This window comes from Cervus elaphus, chromosome 8, assembly GCF_910594005.1.
Source record: "Cervus elaphus chromosome 8, mCerEla1.1, whole genome shotgun sequence".
NCBI classification, from domain to species: Eukaryota; Metazoa; Chordata; class Mammalia; order Artiodactyla; family Cervidae; genus Cervus; species Cervus elaphus.
Genome location: NC_057822.1, coordinates 16,821,898 through 16,840,277, shown reverse-complemented (window position 1 = coordinate 16,840,277; position 18,380 = coordinate 16,821,898). Strand labels below are relative to the sequence as shown.

Genomic DNA, 18,380 nt, shown 5'->3' with positions numbered 1-18,380 from the left:
TCTTGTGCATTAAAACATGTTCAGCTGCATCTCTGGTCTCTGTACCCAATAGAGGCCTGTATCACCTACCCTGCCCCCCTCCCCTTCTGCATTGTGACAACCGAAAATGTCACCAAACATTACTAAGTGTTCCCTGAGGGTCAAAATTACCCTCGGTTGATAACACAAACACAAACACAATATGTGGTTCCAGTTTTGTAACACACACACACACACACATACACCACACACACACACACACAGAGTAAAAAATATTAGAGAGAAAATAACAGCACATTAACAGTGGTTATTGTGGGTTTTGTCATAATACTTGTTTTGTTTCCTTTATGCTTTTCTCTGCTTTTCAGGTTTGAATAACTATTACTCTTAAGCATTATTTTTCAAAGCCATTTCTCCCCAAATAGATTTTCAAACAGAAAATCTGTCTTTATTCTTAGGAGTCTACTTGATGGCACTTCACTTTTCTTATAATTGAATTTTTGTATCTTTATTCATAGCTAAAATTGTTTTTCTCTTTTATTTGTCAGATTTTTCTATCAGAATATATCATCTATGCCTAAAATTCATCAGAGCATCAGTGGAATTAACTGTTGCTTTAGTTGGAAAGAATTATTATCCAGTTAATTGGTCTGGCTGCTCAGAACTATTTTTTAGATAATTGTTTGAGAACTTTTTCCAGTAGTTTCCTTGATTATGGGGCATTAGGATTTTCTACTACTTCTTGGCTCCATTTTGGCCAAAAAATACTTTTCTATAAAATCATCACTTCAGGATATTTATATTTATTAGATATGGTTATATATAAAATACATTATAATTTGTAATATCCACCTTATCTATAGTTATATTTTCTTTCTATAGGATATAGAAATGTGTTGATATTTTCTCTCTTATTTATTCATTAGATTTCTCAGAGATTTGTATCCTTCTACTGGTTTTTTCAGCAGAACTCTCGCCTCAATACACTTAATATACTTAGCAGGTATAGCCATTATGGAAAACTGTATGGAGGTGCCTCAAAAATTAAAAACAGAACTGCCATGTGATCTGGTAATTCCACTACTGGGTATACAGTCAAAGGAAATGAAATCAGTATCTTGAAAAGATATCTGCACTCTCACGTTCACTGCAGCATTAGTCACAATTGCCAAGACATGGACACAACCTAAATGTCCACTGATGGGTGAATGGATAAAAAGAAATGTGGTGTATCTATAAAATGGAATATTATTCAGCCATAAAAATTAAGAAACTCCTGCCACTTGTGACAACATGGATGACCCTGGAGGATGTTATGCGTAAGTGAAATTAACCAGACAGAGAAAGACAAACACTACCTGTGATCTAATTTATATGTGGAACCTAAAATAGTTTAGCTCATGGAACCAGAGACAGCCGTGGTGGTTACCACAGGCTAGGGATGGGAAAAATAGGGAGAGGTTGGTCAAAAGGTACAAACTTTCAGTTATAAAATGGATAAGCTCTGGGGAGCTGATAGAACTCTAAGGGTGGTGGTAAACACTTTTCTGAGACCATTGCATTTTAGCAGTGGTCCACTGACCTGCTAGGGCTTAATTATGATGGTTAGCCGTAAATGACCAGTGCTTTACATCGTAATAAACCAGATCTCTTTTAAGAACAGCACACAACGATTCAATTTGGAGAAAGAGATAAAACACAGGTAAAAATTCACAGTTGGGATTTTAGTTTCTAAATGAACTGTTTCAGGGGTTGATTCCAGGACACCTTCCCCTGGGGCCAATCCTGGCTGCTCCACAGGGTCCACCGGAGGGTGGGAGGAGTCACGGAAGAGGGCGTGACGAGCATCCCAAAGCCATCCCAAGATGAGGAATGAGCCTCTAGATACCCCGTCCTGCGGATCTTTCCATCACACTTGCCAGAATCCCCCTGGGTAGTTGAGAAATGGCCCACAGGACCCTTACTGCCGGTAACCAAGAGAGTCAAAGAACAGGGACTGTCTTCACTTCTCTCTCGCCTGGTCCTTCGCATTCACTCCCAGCGGTCGTCAGGAAGGTTCTGCCAGGACTAAGGATGAAGGGGAAAGGCTGATGGAGAATGAAGGAGGTGTAGATGGGTGCAAGAGGCGGGACGAAGGCAAACGTTAGGCACCTGGCCCTGAAGCCTCCTCTCAGGGCCCAGGACACGGAAGTGGGAGGAGGGAGCGGTGGGACCAGGTACACCCGGGGCTCCAGCATTTCCGAAGAAGGGGATAGGAAGTGGGGTAAAGGGGTTGGAGAACTTGTCTAGAAGATGCCTTTGCCCGGCAAACACGGTTTCAACAAAGACTGTGTATTCTGAGGATGCTGGTCTTGGAGAAGCAGCAGAAAGGGATAAGGCGGCGGCGGAGGGGGACAGAGTCTGTGCCTGATTGTACGAATGGATGGATGCATGGATGGATGCATGGACGGACGGACTGAGTGAGTGAGTGAGCGGTTGCGGGAACCTCAGTCGTTCCCAGGTTGGAGCAGCGCGCCCGGCAGGAGTCACTGCGAGACCCGACCGCGGGAAGGGGGCGCAGGCGCGGCTGGCGCCAAGGCCCTCCCTCGGGGGGGTGGGGGGGGGTGGCGGCAGAGGGGCGGAGAGGGCTGGGGGTGGGGTTAGAGAAAAGGACCCGAAAGAGATCCAAACTTCCGGTGCCTGCGGAGAGCCGAGCGGCGGTGCTACCAAGAGAGGCTGCACCGAGTGGCTTTTGCTCGGGCGGAGGCTGCAGGGCGGACGCTCGGGCCGGCGCAGCCATGGTGAAGATCAGCTTCCAGCCGGCGGTGGCCGGCATCAAGGGCGATAAGGCCGACAAGGCTTCGGCCTCGGTGTCGGCCCCAGCGCCCGCCCCGGCCGCTGAGATCCTGCTGACGCCGGCTCGGGTGAGAAGGGCCGGGGATCTCGGGCGGCGGGGGGTGCAGGGGACCGAAGCTCGCCCGGCCGCCTCCAGCGACTGCCCGAGGCTCATAGGGACCCCGGCGTCTTGAGCGGAGGAGCGGGGGCTGGGAGTCCGGGATGGGTCTTCCCATCCCGAAGTGGGGAGGGGGTTTGGGTCCCGGCATTCAGCGGCAGCCGAAAGCCTTAAGTCTGAAGAACGGGAGGGGGTCCGGTCGCTGTCCCGTGGGGACAGGTGGGGAAGAGCTCCAGGTCTCTTCCAAAAGTGGAGGGGTGCCCTAGGCGCCTGGTCCCCAAAGCGGGGCGGGGGCTGGTCCGAAGAAGTTCGAGGAATGTTGGTGGGGGGTACAGGCGTCTGGTTCCAATCTGGGAGGAGGGGCCGCGGGTCGAGTCCCCAGGTGGGGGATGGGAGGAGAGTTGGACATTGTTTTCCCCAAAGTAGGGTGGTGGGTTGTGATTGGTGGGGAATAAAGGAGATGGGGGGGTCTGGTGCCAACGAAGGGGAAGGGACTGTGGATTTCGTCCCAAACGGGAGACTGCTGGGGACGGGGAGGGGGGGCGGGGCGAGGGATGTGCAGTTAGTCCGTACCTGAATTTGTGGACCAGAAAGTGATGAGACATGAAATGAAAATAAACCAGAACTCGCCTGGCCGCACGTCCGGGATTCGAGATTCGGGCTTGTGAGGCTGAGTGCCCTGATCCCACTCCACCCCGGGCCGCCTGGGGCTCCCTGCCCTCCACTTCTTCCTCTCCCGGCTCCCTGGAGCTCTGGGCTACCCCGTCCAGCCCGCGGTACCCCGGTGCCCCCCATCCCGGAGGCTGCGCTTTGTGGGGGCGGACCTCGGTGCACCCCGCCCCCCCCCCAGCTCCCCTCCTCCCCTTTCCCTCGGGCCTGGGGTAGAGGAGGCATTTCCGCCCGTGGAAAACTGTCTGAGCTGCTAGGAGTCCGACCGGGGGAGGGCCCGGAGGGGACCGGACGCGTGGCGGACGAGGAGGGGAGGGAGAGCTTGGTTCAGTCTGGCTCTGGAGTGGCCCCGGCAAAGGTGTCTACGCCGCCCGTCCCGTCCCGTTGCTGGCTACTGGGATGTCTTTCTCAGCGCCAAGGCCCCTCCTCAAATTGATGGCTCTAACTAAACCTTGCTGGGGTATGGCAAGCTGGGTGCTGCAGAATGACCTGTGCCCTGGGAGAAGGGGACACAGGAGAGGGTGGTCAGAGGTGAGTGTCACACACCCGAGCAAAGATTCCCTGAGTGCCGAATTCCAGGAAGAGCCTTGGCGAGCTCCCCTGCCCTGGCGTGGTCACTGCAGCATCAGTAACCACCCGGGCTGGGTTGGGGGGGTTTGCTCAGCAGTCCGGATCAGAGCAGCTCCATCTTCTTCTGATGCTTGGATGGGAAGGGGACATTTCCTATTTGAAGGCCTGGCCTGCAGCTTTTAAAGTTTGCAAGAGGCCCTTTAAACCTCCTTCCTCCCCCTCTGCCCCCAGAGAGCACGCAGGACGCTCACACCTTTCTTCTCTCAGCTGCTTCTCCCAGAGCCAGGTACCCCACTGAGGCCTGGAAAACTGAACCCTGACGCCCTGCAGGATTCAGGCAGGAGGGAGGACCAGCCAGACAGTGGGAGGATACAATTCAAACTCCATCAGAAGGTCTGCCGGATTTCGCAGGAGCCGCACATTCTCTGGTGGCAGCCTGCTCGTGGTGTCAGGCGGGATGGCGGATGCCAGCATCGCCTTGGCAGTTTCTGACATCCAGCTTCTGGCTCGCAAGTCCAGTGTCCTCTCTTCCCCCTCAACCAGCATGAAATGGAAATATCAACATCTTCTTCCCTGGGGGCTGTTTGCAGTGGCCTTGAGCCTGCTGAGTGTGCTTCCCCCACCTCCAGCAAACCTTGTTAGTTGGGCAGGGTCCCCTCACTCTTAACTGGCAAGGGGGAGCCATGGGGCCCCGGGAGGAGGATTAATATCCCAGCACCTTTACATCAGATCTGCTTATTAATAAACTTTCACAGCTCCCCAGCCCTGAGGGGTCAGGGGAGGCTTTTGGGTGTTGCCCATTGGCTCTGCCAGTCCCCTGATGGAATTGGAGCCTTGGGAAGAGAGTTCATTTCTGTGAACCTCTTGTGGCCTGACCCGCCAGTGGGCACATTGCCCCCACATCCAGTGCCTGACATAGACCAAGCCCCCCTCCCCACACATGGCCACCCGCCTCACCAGTAAGTTCAGGAGGCACCCAGCATTTACAGTAGCCCAGGACAGTGTGAGCAGGGGCTGCTTCACCAAGACAGGGCGTTTGGGTTGGTCCCATGCTGATGGGTTGTCAGAATGTGGACGTGTTAGTTGCTCAGTCTATTAGAGCGAGTGTTCTTCGTTCAGTCTGACTCTTTGCAACCCCATGGGCTCTAGCCTGCCAGGCTCTTCTGTCCATGGGATTTCCCAGGCAAGAATACTGGAGAGTGGGTTTCCATTCCCTTCTCCAGGGGATCTTCCTCACCCAGGGATTGAACCCAGGTGTCCCGCATTGCAGGCAGATCCTTTACCATCTGAACCAGATGGGCTGTCAGAGGAAAGCTTATTAGAAAGGTCTCTTCCGGTTGGGGGTGACCCTGGAACCATCCCTGGTCACTGAACTGAATCAAAAATAAGACTTAAAGCCTTGGAAGGACCAACTGATGAACAGAGGTGTTTCTGAGTGCCTCTCCCCCACGAAGGCACCCTCTAAACTGTCACAGTAAAGTGTCAACCTGAGTGCAGGCCCCCGGGGCCAGGCTCAGGGTGGCATCCTCACTGTGGGCCTCCCTCTGCTTCTCTGCAGAAAAGTGAAACAAGGAGGATTTTGTCCCCAGACCTTCTGCTGGAAGGAAGTGCCTCGGTGGGGCCGGGAGGGGATGGGGGTGGGGGCCCATCTGGGATGGGGGTGGGGGCCCATCTGGGCCTCCAGCTGCCCACCCTCCCCACGTGGTGCTTGCCTCTGAGATAATGAGTTGCCTGCGCTGATGGGCAGCTGGCCGGAAGCCAGCTCAGAAAGTGGGCTGGACGGGAAGCGCCCCTCTTAGCACCCTCTGGCCAGCCCTACGCCTCTCAGCCCAGTTCCCCTCTCCCCACCATCTGCCTGTGTCTTTGCTCACTCATGTGTTACACACACACACGCACGCGCGCAGAGCCAGGTGTGGGCATGCACAGACTCAAACGATCGGGCTGGGGGCCTCCAAGAGGAGAGAAGCGAGGTCAATACAGTCATCTTCTCAGTGCTGTAATTTTCTCCTTGGCTTTGGCCTTTGATTAATGTCACCCCCTCCCCCAGTGCACATACCTGGGGATCAGATTTCACTTTCCACTTCCCGGCCTCAAGTCCTTGGCAGGAGGGAGCTGGGTCTCCCGAAGTAGGTGGCGGGGAGAGGGTCCCTGAACCAGCCCAGAGGGTGGAGCAGGGCTCCTCATCCTCGGGTCCCAGGGCCCCATCCCCACCCACCGGCCCCGTGGGCTGGGCTAAGAGGATCTCTGTGGCTGGGCGCTCGTGCCCCCACTGCCTGCCGGTCCTGGGCCTTCCCTGAGGGGCTCTGGCGTCTGGGCTTGGGCCACGGTGACTTTCTTCTGCTTTCTCTCTCCTTTCCCTCTCTTCTTCGTGCTGCCCTCAGCCCGTCTGTCCTTGTATGTTTCCAGGGTGTCAGCAGATTGCCACGGAGGACGAGTTTCTCTTACCAGAAAAAAAAAATGTTTCTGGTGAGACCAGGGGAGCGCAGCCAGGAGCGCTCTGCCGGCTCTGCATCTGTCTTCCCCAGCCTTTGTTCTCTGGGGTCTCCCCTTGCCTCTCAGGAGCAGAACAGGAGAGCATATGAGCAGAGCAGAGCAGAAGGCTGTGGGGAGTGTTCTGCGGCCCACGCCCTTCCTGGGGCAGCAGTGGGTCCCTGGGCCACCCTGGGTTTCACTGATGGAGGGTTCACGACTCATCCTCAGCATTCACCCCGCTGATGTCTGCACTTCTGAGCACAGCTCTGCGAGGAGGCCCAGCCCCCGTACCCCTGCAAGGCTTCTGTTTCTGTCTCTCTCACCCACACACACGGTGTCTCTCTCACTGGTGGCCTCATCTCTGTGGTCTGCAGCCTGGGAAAGAAAGATGCTCAGGAACAAGGAATGGTGCTGGGGAGATGAGGGTGGGGACCCCGACCATGGCCGTTGGCCTGGGCCCACAGTGGGTGCATTTCTGGCTCCCCTTCCACCCTCCCCCGAGCAGCCGGCAACTGGAGTTTCATCCTCTTGCAGCTATTCTGGGCATTGTTACTGAGGGAAAGTCGCTGGGAGCTGTCTCCGTGAGCCCTGGGGCAGGGGGTTGGGGGTGGGCGGTTTCTGAGTTAATGCTTCAGTTGGCTGAGCTCCCCTGACTCTTGAGGCCTGGCTTTGCCAAATCATTTAGTGAACACCAGCGTGGGCTCCGTGAGACAGGCCGGCCGAGGCCTGGGCCCCTCCCGGGTCCCAGACACGTGGCCCACATGCTCCACACAAGCACACATTGAGGCCTGTTGCCTGGGACACCCAGCTGCCGTGGAAACTGTCTTTTCCTGCTTTCTGGAAGCCCCCCAAATACCTGGCTGGGGGGGTAACTGCTCCATATGAGAGCGGGCATTCTCCTGGGGTTCCAGCATGACAGGTGAAGCAGCTGGGGGGGCGACTTCAAGAAGGAGCCCCCTTGGCCGACATCTGGGGTGCGCTGAGCAGTTAGGATCCTAAGGGTGAGGCCCTGGGTTCCGGCCCGGCACCCCAGAGGCCTCAGGGCCTCCAGCCCCTGTGGGGCTTTACCTCCTGGTGCCTCTGTCTGGAAGCTGGGACACCAGCGGCCTCTGGGTCTGCTCTCCCCAGTTGCTGCTGCTCAGCCATGATGCTCCTGGGGGGTTGGCCCCCGAACGCCAGGGTGGAAGGGTGTCGGGTAGGGAGGGGAGCAGGGTGTGAGCCATGGGTGTGCACTCAGGACTGTTAGTAGGGACAGGATGTGTGTGTATGCTCAGCCATGTCCAACTCTTTGTGACCTCATGGACTGTAGCCTGCCAGGCTCCTCTGTCCATGGGATCCTCCAGGCAAGAATACTGGAGTGGGTTGCTATTGCCTCCTCCAGGGGATCTTCCCAACCCAGGGATCAAACCCGCATCTCTTGTGTCTCCTGCATTGGCAGGCGGGTTCTTTACCACTGTGCCACGTGGGAAGCAGGATCAGAAACCACTGTCCACTTCACGTCTAGGAAAGGGAGGGGGGCGCGTCCCAAGCCTTCACAGGGACCCCCACAGAGACATATGAGGACATGGGGGTAGGGCATCAAGGGGTCCCGGCTGGAGACTGTCCTTCTGGGCCACACTACCCTGGCCTCGCTTTCCTCTGGGGCCCCTCCTCCCTTGCCATCCTTAATGACCTCTCTCCCCACCTCAGTGCCCTGCCCAGCCCCTCCTCCAGGCACCTACCCCAGCCAGGAGCTGAAAGGCGGTTATAAAACTGGTAGGCCTCACCTTGTTCCTGAACTTCAATTGTGGACAGGCCTCCGGGCTCTTGCTTTATAACCACTGACTTTTTTTTTGTTTGGGGGCTGTTTTCTGTTGTTTTTTTTTTTTTTAAGAGCAATTCTCACAGGCTTGCGTTTGCTTCTCTGGAGCAAAGCATGGCCACAGTGCAGCCTTGACAGCCGGCTGCGGTGGTAGCCCTAAAAAGGAAAGGTTTAGCTGATAAAGACCTGCTATTTTTATCTAACACTTGATCCTTTACGAAGGGCTTTCAGGGCCTGTGTCTTCTTTAATCCCGACAAAACCCTGTCAGAAAGATTCTGTTCACATTTCACAGGAGGACCGTCAGAGGGTCAGAGGCTACCTACATGTGCACACAGCCCCTGCTGGGGGCACCTCTGGCTTCTGCAGTCCCACCCATCTCACTAAATACAAAGTTGTATCCCCAGGGCAGGATTTGCAGGGGGTGTGGTGCCTGGCCTATCTTTTGGGTCACCCACCTTTCCTGGGGACCCGCTTAGGATGGCTGGAGCCCCTTGGGTGGCTTGTTCCTGTGAGTCACTGGCCAAGCTTGGCCGTCAGTCACCCTGTCCACGGCTGATCCTGGGAGCCCACTGGAGAATCAAAGCCCTTGCAGCCCCCCACCCACTGCTGGCAACTGTTCTATGGGCAGTGGCCACATGCACTAGTGACCTTGGTGAGTGCTACCAGGGAGCCCCAGGGTACTGGGGAGATGCCAGCCAAATGGGTGGTCTCACCAGGTGCTTCTTTGGATCACAGGGACCCCGCAGCAGGGCCAGGGTGGGGAGAGGCCCCAGGCTGCAGATAGCCCAGCCTGTGAGGGGGGACAGGATGGACAGGGGTACCTCTCCATCTTCTGTCTTCATCCCAGGGTGCTGGAGGCATGGGGGTGGAGTGGGGGGTCACTGGCCTGGTGATACGTATGCCTAGAGATGGGGGCCTGTCTTTCAGGCATTTGCTATGCCTGCAATGAGGGAGACCCAGGTTCAATCCCTGAGTTGGAAAGATCCCCTGGAGAAGGAAATGGCAACCCACTCCAGTACTCTTGCCTGGAAAATTCCGTGGACTGAGGAGCCTGGCAGGCTACAGTCTATGGGGTCGCAAAGAGTGGGACACGACTGAGCGACTTCACTTTCACTTTCCTGCAGGAAGAGTGTGGGGAGAGGGGAGAGCCCCAGTCAGGAGGCTTCACCCCCGCCCCCACCGCCCACCACAGGGGATGCCCTTCTGCTCCCAGAGGCCTAGGTCCCACCCTCCCCCCTCCCATGTGCCCCAAGCGCAGCAGGCCTGCACCCCAGGCCTTCCAGGCTGGGCCCCCTGTGTGCACTGACAGTAAGGGCCTGTCCTAGGCAACTTGGACCTGAGCTGTGTCTACACTCCCGGCCACTTGGCTGCAGGGTGAAGAGTGGAGGCACCCAGAGGGCGAAGCAGACAGTTAGTGAGAGGGTCCGGGCTCTGGGCTTCCCCTCTGCACCCCCCAACTCTGCCTCAGCTCCCCGAGGCTAGGGTAGGGCAGGGTACTGGCCTCTACCCTCACCCAGCCGCATCCAGACACCATAGAGGCAGGGTTGAATGGTGGACCCTGGAGGCAGAGCCAGGCCTGGGCCTTCGCAAGGCCTCCAGGGTGAATGAGGCCTGGGGTTGGGCAGGGGTGGCAGGCATAAAGACGAGCGATGGCCCAGGCCACACAGCTGGGTAAGAGCCCCGCGTCACTAGACTCAGTCCAGTGCTCTGGGGAGAGCAGGGTTTCTGAGTTACACACCCACCTCCCACCGCTGGCCCAGACGGGTGTGGACCGGAGTTGGGTCAGGATGGTTTACTTCTTGGCAGCCCTGTAACTACTTGTCCCGAACCGGGGCCTGGCTCCCCAGAGAGGGGTTTCCAGGAACCTCCTGCCCTGGCTGCTACAGCCACGTTTCCGTCCCGGCAGAGGGGCCCTGGCTTCCAGAAGCCTCTAGACTCCACCCAGTGGGCTCTGCTCCTGACCGCCTGCTCCACGCCAGTGCCTGGTGATTCCATCACTGCCCAGCAGACTGCTCTCTGCCCAAGGTGGCCAGAGGGGACAAGCACGCGTAGCCAGACCTTGTGGGCCTCCCGGAGCCCTGTCCCCACCTGTGAGCTACTGGGAACCTCCTTGGTCTGGACCAGTGGCTCCCAACCTGCCCGATACACCCTGGTTCCTACAGGTTCTGAGGCCTGGCGTGGTCATCAAGGTCACATCTGTGCTTCCCCCCCGACCACCATCCCGTTTGAAAGAATCTACTGTGGTCACAGCTGGTATAGTGAAGGGGACTAATGGCATAGGGGCTTCAAAATAACTCTTGCTGAGTCCCTGTGGGTCATTTTATGTGGCTTCCCAGTGGGGCTCGGTTTCTCTTTAGAGGGAAGAGCTGGGGCTCTGGGGATGCTTCCTTTCCTTCCAGATGATGCTCTGTGTTTCCCGAGCATTGCCCTCCCCTCCCCCAGGCTCCTTGCCAGCCAGCAGGGTGAGGCCTCACTTTGGGATGGGGGAGCGGGAGGGATCCCCAGCGGACGCGGGACCAACATGAGGCTGACCCTGCCCTGCCGTCCACAGGAGGAGCGGCCCCCCTACCACCGCTACAAGAAGGGGGGCTCCGTGGGCGGCGTGTGCTACCTGTCGATGGGCATGGTCGTGCTGCTCATGGGCCTGGTGTTTGCCTCTGTCTACATCTACAGATACTTCTTCCTGGCTCAGGTGAGGCGGGCAGAGGGAGGTGGGGAGAAACAGTGGCCTTTAGAGGAGGCAGTGAACACCCCACCCCCCAGGTGGGGGGAGTGCCCCACAGGCCTAGAAGATTCGCAGCCTCCTCCTCCTCCCTGGTCTTGGTCCAGGAGACAGGACTGGGGCCCCATCCTCTGACTGCCGTGGGGTCTGGAGGAGTGGCCTTATCTGTCTCTTTGCACACATCTGAATCCGACAGCTGTCCTGGGAGCACAGTCCGTGATGGGGGAGCCGGGGTTAGCATCTGGGCCGTGAGGTTGGCAGCGCCTTCCCACGGTGACCCCAGAGCATCAGCACCAGAAACTCGGGGTGCAGCAGAAACTAGAACTCTGCAAGCCCCTCAGAGCCCGGCCCCCTGTGCCCTGCAGGTCGTGCTTCAAGGAAGTCCCATTCCGTGCCTGGTCATCTGGGCTACCATCCATGAAAGGTGGAGGGTGACTTACAGAGTCACCTCCGCCCCCCATAAGGGTGGCCCCCGCCCACGATCACACCCGGTCATCTGCTCGCCCAGGCCGTCTGGGCACAAAGCTGGGCCAGATACCTGGCCGTGGTCACAGCGGCCTTGTCATCCGCCCAGGCCTGGGAAGGGAGGCAGGGCCCCCAAGTTCTCGGAAGGGAAGGTAGTTCAATGAAAGTTTGCTTAATGACCATAAACAACAACATGGGGAATCTCAGTGACCAAAAGGCTGGGGATTGCCAGTTGTTTATGATCCAAGTGACCCCTTCCCACCCTCAAGCCCTGGGCTTTGACTTCCTTGTCACCCAGTTTCTCTAGGGTGGAATTCACTGAAGAGCTTGCAGTCCCAGTGACTTTCCCCTTGAAACCTCAGCTCCCGCACACCCACCCACTTCCCCTTTGGTTCGGCATTCTCCCCTCCCCCATGACCTGCTTTCCCCCTGGTTCCTGGTTTTCTCTTTCTGGGGCCTTTTCCTGTTGCAGCTGTGCTGCTGTCCTGGACTTCCCCTCTGATCGCAGCCCCAACTCATGCCTGGTTCTCAGGGCATGGGGAACCTCAGGGCAGCCTCACGCCTGCACCCTGAGACCCCTGGGACCCCTGGGATGGTATGATTCATGTGTGATGATTCACCCTCCCGGGAGAGCGCAGCTGAAACAGAAAGGGGCGTCTGCCTATCATGACCTGGAGGAGCCAGAGGGGGGGCCCCCCCTCGGCCACCAGTCAGTCACATGGCCTTGGTCACACCCAGCCACCTCCCTTCCCTTGTTGATGGAATGATAAGCAGGCCCTTCAAATGGGGAACACTGCATTTGTCAAGGTTTCTCAGGAGGCCCAGGTCCGGGGAGGTGGTGGAGCTTGTGCGAGGTTGAACACAGCTTGGGGAGGGGCGGAGGGGGTTGCCACCAGCATCTGATAACAAGGCTGACTCTCAGTCCCTCCCCCTTCCTCCTGGCCCTCCAAGGTCTCCAAGGCCCCCTGCAGAGGCAGCCAGAAGGGTGGGCGGGCACCCCCTGGTGGCAGTGGAGGGTGGCACCCCACCCCCACCCCAGGCTCTTTTTCGGGTATCTGTCCTCCCACTGGTCCATCCCCTTTCACCGCCATAGACTCATGGACTTGGGGGTGCAGAAGGGGTCTAAGGGGTCACTTTGTTTTACAGAGGAGGAAACTGAGCCTCAGTGAAATCATCCTCCTAGGAACTGGCACACCCGGCTCACCCTCCCTGACTCCCGTGTTTCTCAGTTTCTACATCTGTGAAATGGGCATCCCAGCCGCACGCTCCCCGCTTCCCCAGGCCTTCAGAGCCAAGAGTGTTTGGGCAGGCAGCAGGGGCCTCAGAGAGGGCACTGTGTGACCAGGTTGTCTCTCTCTCTCACCCCGCTCCCCGCCTTGCTCAGCTGGCCCGAGACAACTTCTTCCACTGCGGCGTCCTCTACGAGGACTCCCTGTCCTCCCAGGTCCACACTCGCATGGAGCTGGAGGAGGACGTGAAGATCTACCTCGAGGAGAACTACGAGCGCATCAACGTGCCCGTTCCCCAGTTTGGGGGCGGCGACCCTGCAGACATCATCCACGACTTTCAGCGGGTGAGGCCGTCTGGGGCCCGGGGCGGGGGTGGCGAGCAGGCACCAGGAGGAGCAACAGACGTGAAAGGAGAATGCCCACACCCTTCGTGCAAACTTGGAGTACATACCATGCAGTACAAACTGTGGCGCAGACGTCTATGGTTTAGGTCCATCAGGGGTTTAGAGACCCCACTTTTTTTTTTCATTTATTTTTATTAGTTGGAGGCTAATTACTTTACAATATTGTAGTGGGTTTTGTCATACATTGACATGAATCAGCCATGGAATTAGATGTATTCCCCATCCTGATTCCCCCCCCCCCCACCTCCCTCTCTACCCGATCCCTCTGGGTCTTCCCAGTGCACCAGGCCCGAGCACTTGTCTCATGCATCCAACCTGGGCTGGTGATCTGTTTCACCATAGATAATATACATGTTTCGATGCTGTTCTCTCGAAACATCCCACCCTCGCCTTCTCCCACAGAGTCCAAAGAGAGACCCCACTCTTATCATGTAGTTCTTGCGTTTCTCACTGACTGTGAACTCGTCATGGTTGATTTTCTCCTGGGCCACCTGACAGCTGCAGATGCTGGCTCTCATGGGCGAGGCCAGCGTTCCTTTTAATGAGCTCTTTCCTCAATGACTGCTTATCAAGATGCAGCACTCGGGGGTGGGGAGGAGCGTCTCACTGAGGGTCCTGGCCGTCCACAGGGGTGGCCAGACCGCCCAGGTTTGATGAGATACACAGTCGGGGCATTACCCTGATTCTCAGACCTCAGCTGTGTAACCTCCCGAGAAGAATCCTTGTCACAACTGAAGCATTTGATAGTGTTTTCATCTAGTAAGTGGAATCCCTACAGACACTGCCTAGGAAAGGAGATCGGGAGAAGGGAGCCCCGCCCAGATGTTGAGGAATCCGGGGTACATCATTAGGAGCACTGTGGGTTCACACCTCGCACAGTCCGCCGGGGCCAAGCCCTCACCTGCAGACACTGATGTGGCCCCTTCTTTCCGCTCAGGGTCTCACCGCTTACCATGACATCTCCCTGGACAAGTGCTACGTCATCGAGCTCAACACCACCATCGTCCTGCCCCCTCGCAACTTCTGGGAGCTCCTCATGAATGTGAAGGTGAACGGGACCCTGGCAGCATCTTGTCCCTCCCTTGTCCCCCCACCACCATGAGACAAGGGAGATTTCTGGGGCCAGCAGGAATGGGGGGGCCTGGGCGTTGCTGTCAGCTGGCCCCAGCACCCTTAGTCGGTCCTTCTGCCTCCAGCTCCCTTCTCCCTCACACAGAGTCAGTGCCTCTCCTTTCTGCCCCCCAGCCCCCCACTTCTGCCTCCCTCACTTAAGAACCCGGAGACCAGCTTCCTTAGTGTTCACGGCCGTGCCCCATGTTGCCCTATGGTCAGCAGTGCAGGGAGGAGACCGGGGCCCTGCCTCAGAGGAGCACTTCCCCTAGGGTGAGGGGGCAGACTCATGCATGTGTGAGCACGCACACACATGCACACATACACACGCCCACAAACACATGTCCACACACACACACACACATGTCCACACACTCACGCCCACACACACCTGCCCCCCCACACACACACATGTCCACACACACTCACGCCCACACACACGCTCACACACATACGACTCACTGGCAGTGCAAGTGAGCACTGGAAGTGCCCAGAGACGTCAGAAGGGTGAGCCGTGCGGTCTCTAGATGAAGGGGTGGGCATGTTGGACGGGTATTTCAGGTGCTGAGGGGACTCAATGAGTGAGCAGAAGGATGTCGGTGGGGGGAGCTCTGTGGGCAGGTGGGGACCCCGAGAGTTGGGCCCGGGTACCGACCTGGTAGTTGACTCATTGGAAAAGACCTGATGCTGGGAAGGATTGGGGGCAGGAGGAGAAGGGGACAACAGAGGATGAGATGGCTGGATGGCATCACCGCCTCGATGGGCATGAGTTTGCATAAACTCCGGGAGTTGGTGATGGACAGGGAGGCCTGGTGTACTGCGATTCATGGGGTCGCAAAGAGTCAGACACGACTGAGCAACTGAACTGAACTGAACTGAACTGACTTGACCTGGTGCTGGGCCGCTCTCCCTTTGCAGAGGGGGACCTACCTCCCACAGACGTACATCATCCAGGAGGAGATGGTGGTCACGGAGCATGTCAGCGACAAGGAGACTCTGGGCTCCTTCATCTCCCACCTGTGTAGCGGGAAGGACACCTACCGTCTGCGGCGCCGGGCCACCCGGAGGCGTGAGTAGCCATCTCCACCCACCTTGGGCCCTGCCCTGAGCTCCAAACCACGGCCCAGCTGAGCCTGGCCCCGGAGCTGGAGACCAGCTGTCAGAGCTGGGATTGCAGCAGCAGTAATGACAGCTAATGTTAACCTGGCACTTACTACATGCCAGGCACTGTTTACACGCCCTGTGTCCTCCTAAGGTAGTATGAGTCGTCATCACCATCATCATCCTTGTCATCGTTTATTCTTGCTGCCCCTTTGAGAGGTGAGGAAAGGGGGCACAGAGAGGTCAACAAATAGGCCTGAGGTCACACAGCAGGAAGGTGGCAGGGATGGGAGGTCTGACTCCAGCTATTGCACTCATGCCATTTTACTATGCTGCCTCTGGGTGAAATTGGGTGTCATTTCCTGGGCCTCCCCAGCCCTGATCATGAGACCCTGCTCAGGCACCGAGGCTGGTGGCCTTCGTGGCCCAGCCAGTTATAGGCCAGGACACAGGTCTCACTAGGCTTTCTCTGTTCTCTCCCAGGGATCAACAAACGAGAGGCCAAGAACTGCAACGCCATCCGCCACTTTGAGAACACCTTCGTGGTGGAGACGCTCATCTGCGGGGTGGTGTGAAGCCCCGCTCCCGCCCTACAGGCCCCTCCCCCGCCCTACAGGCCCCGCCCCATATTCCAGGCCCCGCCCCACCCTCCAGACCCGCCCCCACCCTCTTTCGTTTTCTCTTCCGGCCACTCTCTGGCCCTCCTTCCCCTTGCTTAGCTTGTACTTTGGACGCCTTCCCTGTAGATGTGATGTGTCTCCCTGTTTCTCTCCAGCCCTGCCCACCTCCTTGTACCAGAGCTGTGACCTCTCAAGACCTCCCACTCTGCTGACCTCTTGGGTGTGGGGGAGGGAGGGGATGCCCCAAGATGGTTTCTGTGACCAGCATCTTGAGGTCAGGTCCCTGGGGCCCTGGTCCACAGCAGCACTGGTGGCCCAAGGGGAAGGACAGGACGGAGGGAACGGGGCATGTGGGGGTTCTGGCGAAGGGATGGGGTCGCGGGGGAGGGGTGTGGAGTGGGATTCAGGAACGTCTGCACAGCTGGGAAGGGCCTAAAAGGTCTTTTGCTTGCTCCGCACGCATCCCAGGCTTTACAGCTCTCAGACCTGAACTGAGGATGGAGGGAACGTGCCGAGGATGGACCCAGCCCCCCAGAGCACAAGGGAAGGTGGCTGTCCTGGGGCTATCCCCAGGACTCCAGTCAGTGCCTTCAGCCCACCTGTGGGAGCCTGGAGTTTGGGGTGGGGGTTCAGATGAGTCCGTCAAGCACAATCTATCTCCGGGTGGAACCAAAGAAGGAAGGAGCCAGGGCTGGGGGCACTGGCCCCCCAGGAGCACAAGAGGGGCCCCCACCAGCCACAGCCACAGAGCAACAGGGTGGGGGTGTCTTCTCCTGTCCAGGGACAACCCTGACAGCTGAGCACTGAGCAGGGATGCAGTGTGGGTCCTTCGGAAAGAGAGGGGGGCTCCGTGCTGTCTCCGGGGTACAGCTCTTCTAGGAAACTGCGGGGGGGAGGGGAGGGAGAGCCAGCTGGTACTTGTGAACCCTGCCTCCTCTCTGGAATTCTGGCCCCCTCTGCTTGGGGGAATGCAGCGTTTACTTTCCTTTTCCTTCTCACTTTTGCATGTTTTTACTGATCGTTCGATATGCTAACTGTTCTCAGCCCGAGCCCTGAAGAGGAGGGCTCCGACACCTCCAGTCAGACTTTGGTGCTCTCTGGAGATGAAACTCTTGAAGTGCTTTGTATATTTTCTCAATTAGATCTCTTTTCAGAAGTGTCCGTAGAACAATAAACATCTTTGACTTCTGATTTTGGCTTGGGAGAGGTGGGTGGTGGTGGTGGGGGCTGAGGGGTGCGCCTCCACCCTGTAGACTGGGCAGGTGTCCCTGGGGACTGGGGGAGGTTGCAAGTGGACATGCAGGAGGCAGGCAGGAGAAGCTCTTGAGCCATGACATCTGGCCCTGCTCCGTGGTTCAGCCAAGGAACGTAGGTGTCCCCTTCTTCCCTCCCTCAAGTCCTCACGTCACCCCAAACCAGGTGGATTCACCTCTTACAGGCAAGGGAGGAGGAAAGAGCCCGGAGATTATGCAGCTTGCCCAAGGTCAGGCTGCTTTTTTAGTGCCTATAAACCACCCGTTCAGTTCCACACGGAAGATGACATCATTATTGCTTGTCCTTAAGCACAAGAACAGTATTATGTTCTCCACAATTTCTGGGCAATTAGTAACCATCTTGGGCCTGAGCTGAGGTTTGGCGTGAGTCACAGGCTCACATTCTGCAGAAAAGCAGGGGATGGGATCTGTGGCTAGTAGAGCCCAAGGGTGTGACCCAGGTCCTGCCTTGCGGACAGAATGGGTGCCCACAACCTTGGCTCACAGGCTCTGTCATCCTGCGAAGGACATAAAAGATTCAAATTAACACAGACACACATTCTCAATTCCAAAGTCAATCTTGCAAAGATGTCATGTCCTATTACAGTCCCCAATCTAAATGCAATGCAATCACAATTAAAATGCTGACATTTAACTGACAGATTCAGTTCTTTCAGGGAAAGTAAACATGGGGAGTGGACAGGTAAATCCTGAAAAGAGAACGGTTTGCAGATGTAAAACATAATTTAAGAGTTTGGTGTAGTGAAGCAAAAGATCAGTGAGACACCATGGAGGGTCTAGAAGTTGACTTAAAATACAAGAGTTAGGTTGTTGACTTAGGTTAGTGGAGGATGTCTGGGTTCTTTTTATTGGAACTGACTAGTCATCTTGACAAAAAATTAACCTGGGTCCTACTTCCCTGTACAAAATTAATTCAAACTTTTTAGGCATGAAATGAAGCTATAAAAGTACTTGAGATGGTTTAAAAGATCATCTTAGAGGAGGGCCATCTTTTTAAGCATGATACCCACGAATTACAAGTTGGACTTCAG

General features: G+C 56.6%; 1 protein-coding gene across 1 annotated transcript; it reads left to right on the top strand.

The window, feature by feature from the left end:
* The first annotated feature begins 2,635 nt into the window (after positions 1–2,635).
* ITM2C (integral membrane protein 2C) lies at positions 2,636–17,266 on the top strand. Its single transcript, XM_043909721.1, has 6 exons — positions 2,636–2,882; positions 10,976–11,116; positions 12,996–13,184; positions 14,182–14,292; positions 15,273–15,423; positions 15,939–17,266. The coding sequence occupies exons 1-6, from the start codon at positions 2,757–2,759 to the stop codon at positions 16,028–16,030; spliced, it is 810 nt and encodes a 269-aa protein (XP_043765656.1). The 5' UTR covers positions 2,636–2,756; the 3' UTR covers positions 16,031–17,266.
* Positions 17,267–18,380: the final 1,114 nt, after the last annotated feature.

What these genes read in the sequence shown, in the direction of transcription:
- ITM2C (XM_043909721.1), top strand. Translation starts at nt 2,757, where the DNA reads ATGGTGAAGATCAGCTTCCAGCCGGCGGTGGCCGGCATCAAGGGCGAT. An exon ending in TCCTGCTGACGCCGGCTCGG is followed by an intron (nt 2,883 to 10,975) that starts GTGAGAAGGGCC and finishes TGCCGTCCACAG; the next exon opens with GAGGAGCGGCCCCCCTACCA. An exon ending in TCATCCACGACTTTCAGCGG is followed by an intron (nt 13,185 to 14,181) that starts GTGAGGCCGTCT and finishes CTTTCCGCTCAG; the next exon opens with GGTCTCACCGCTTACCATGA.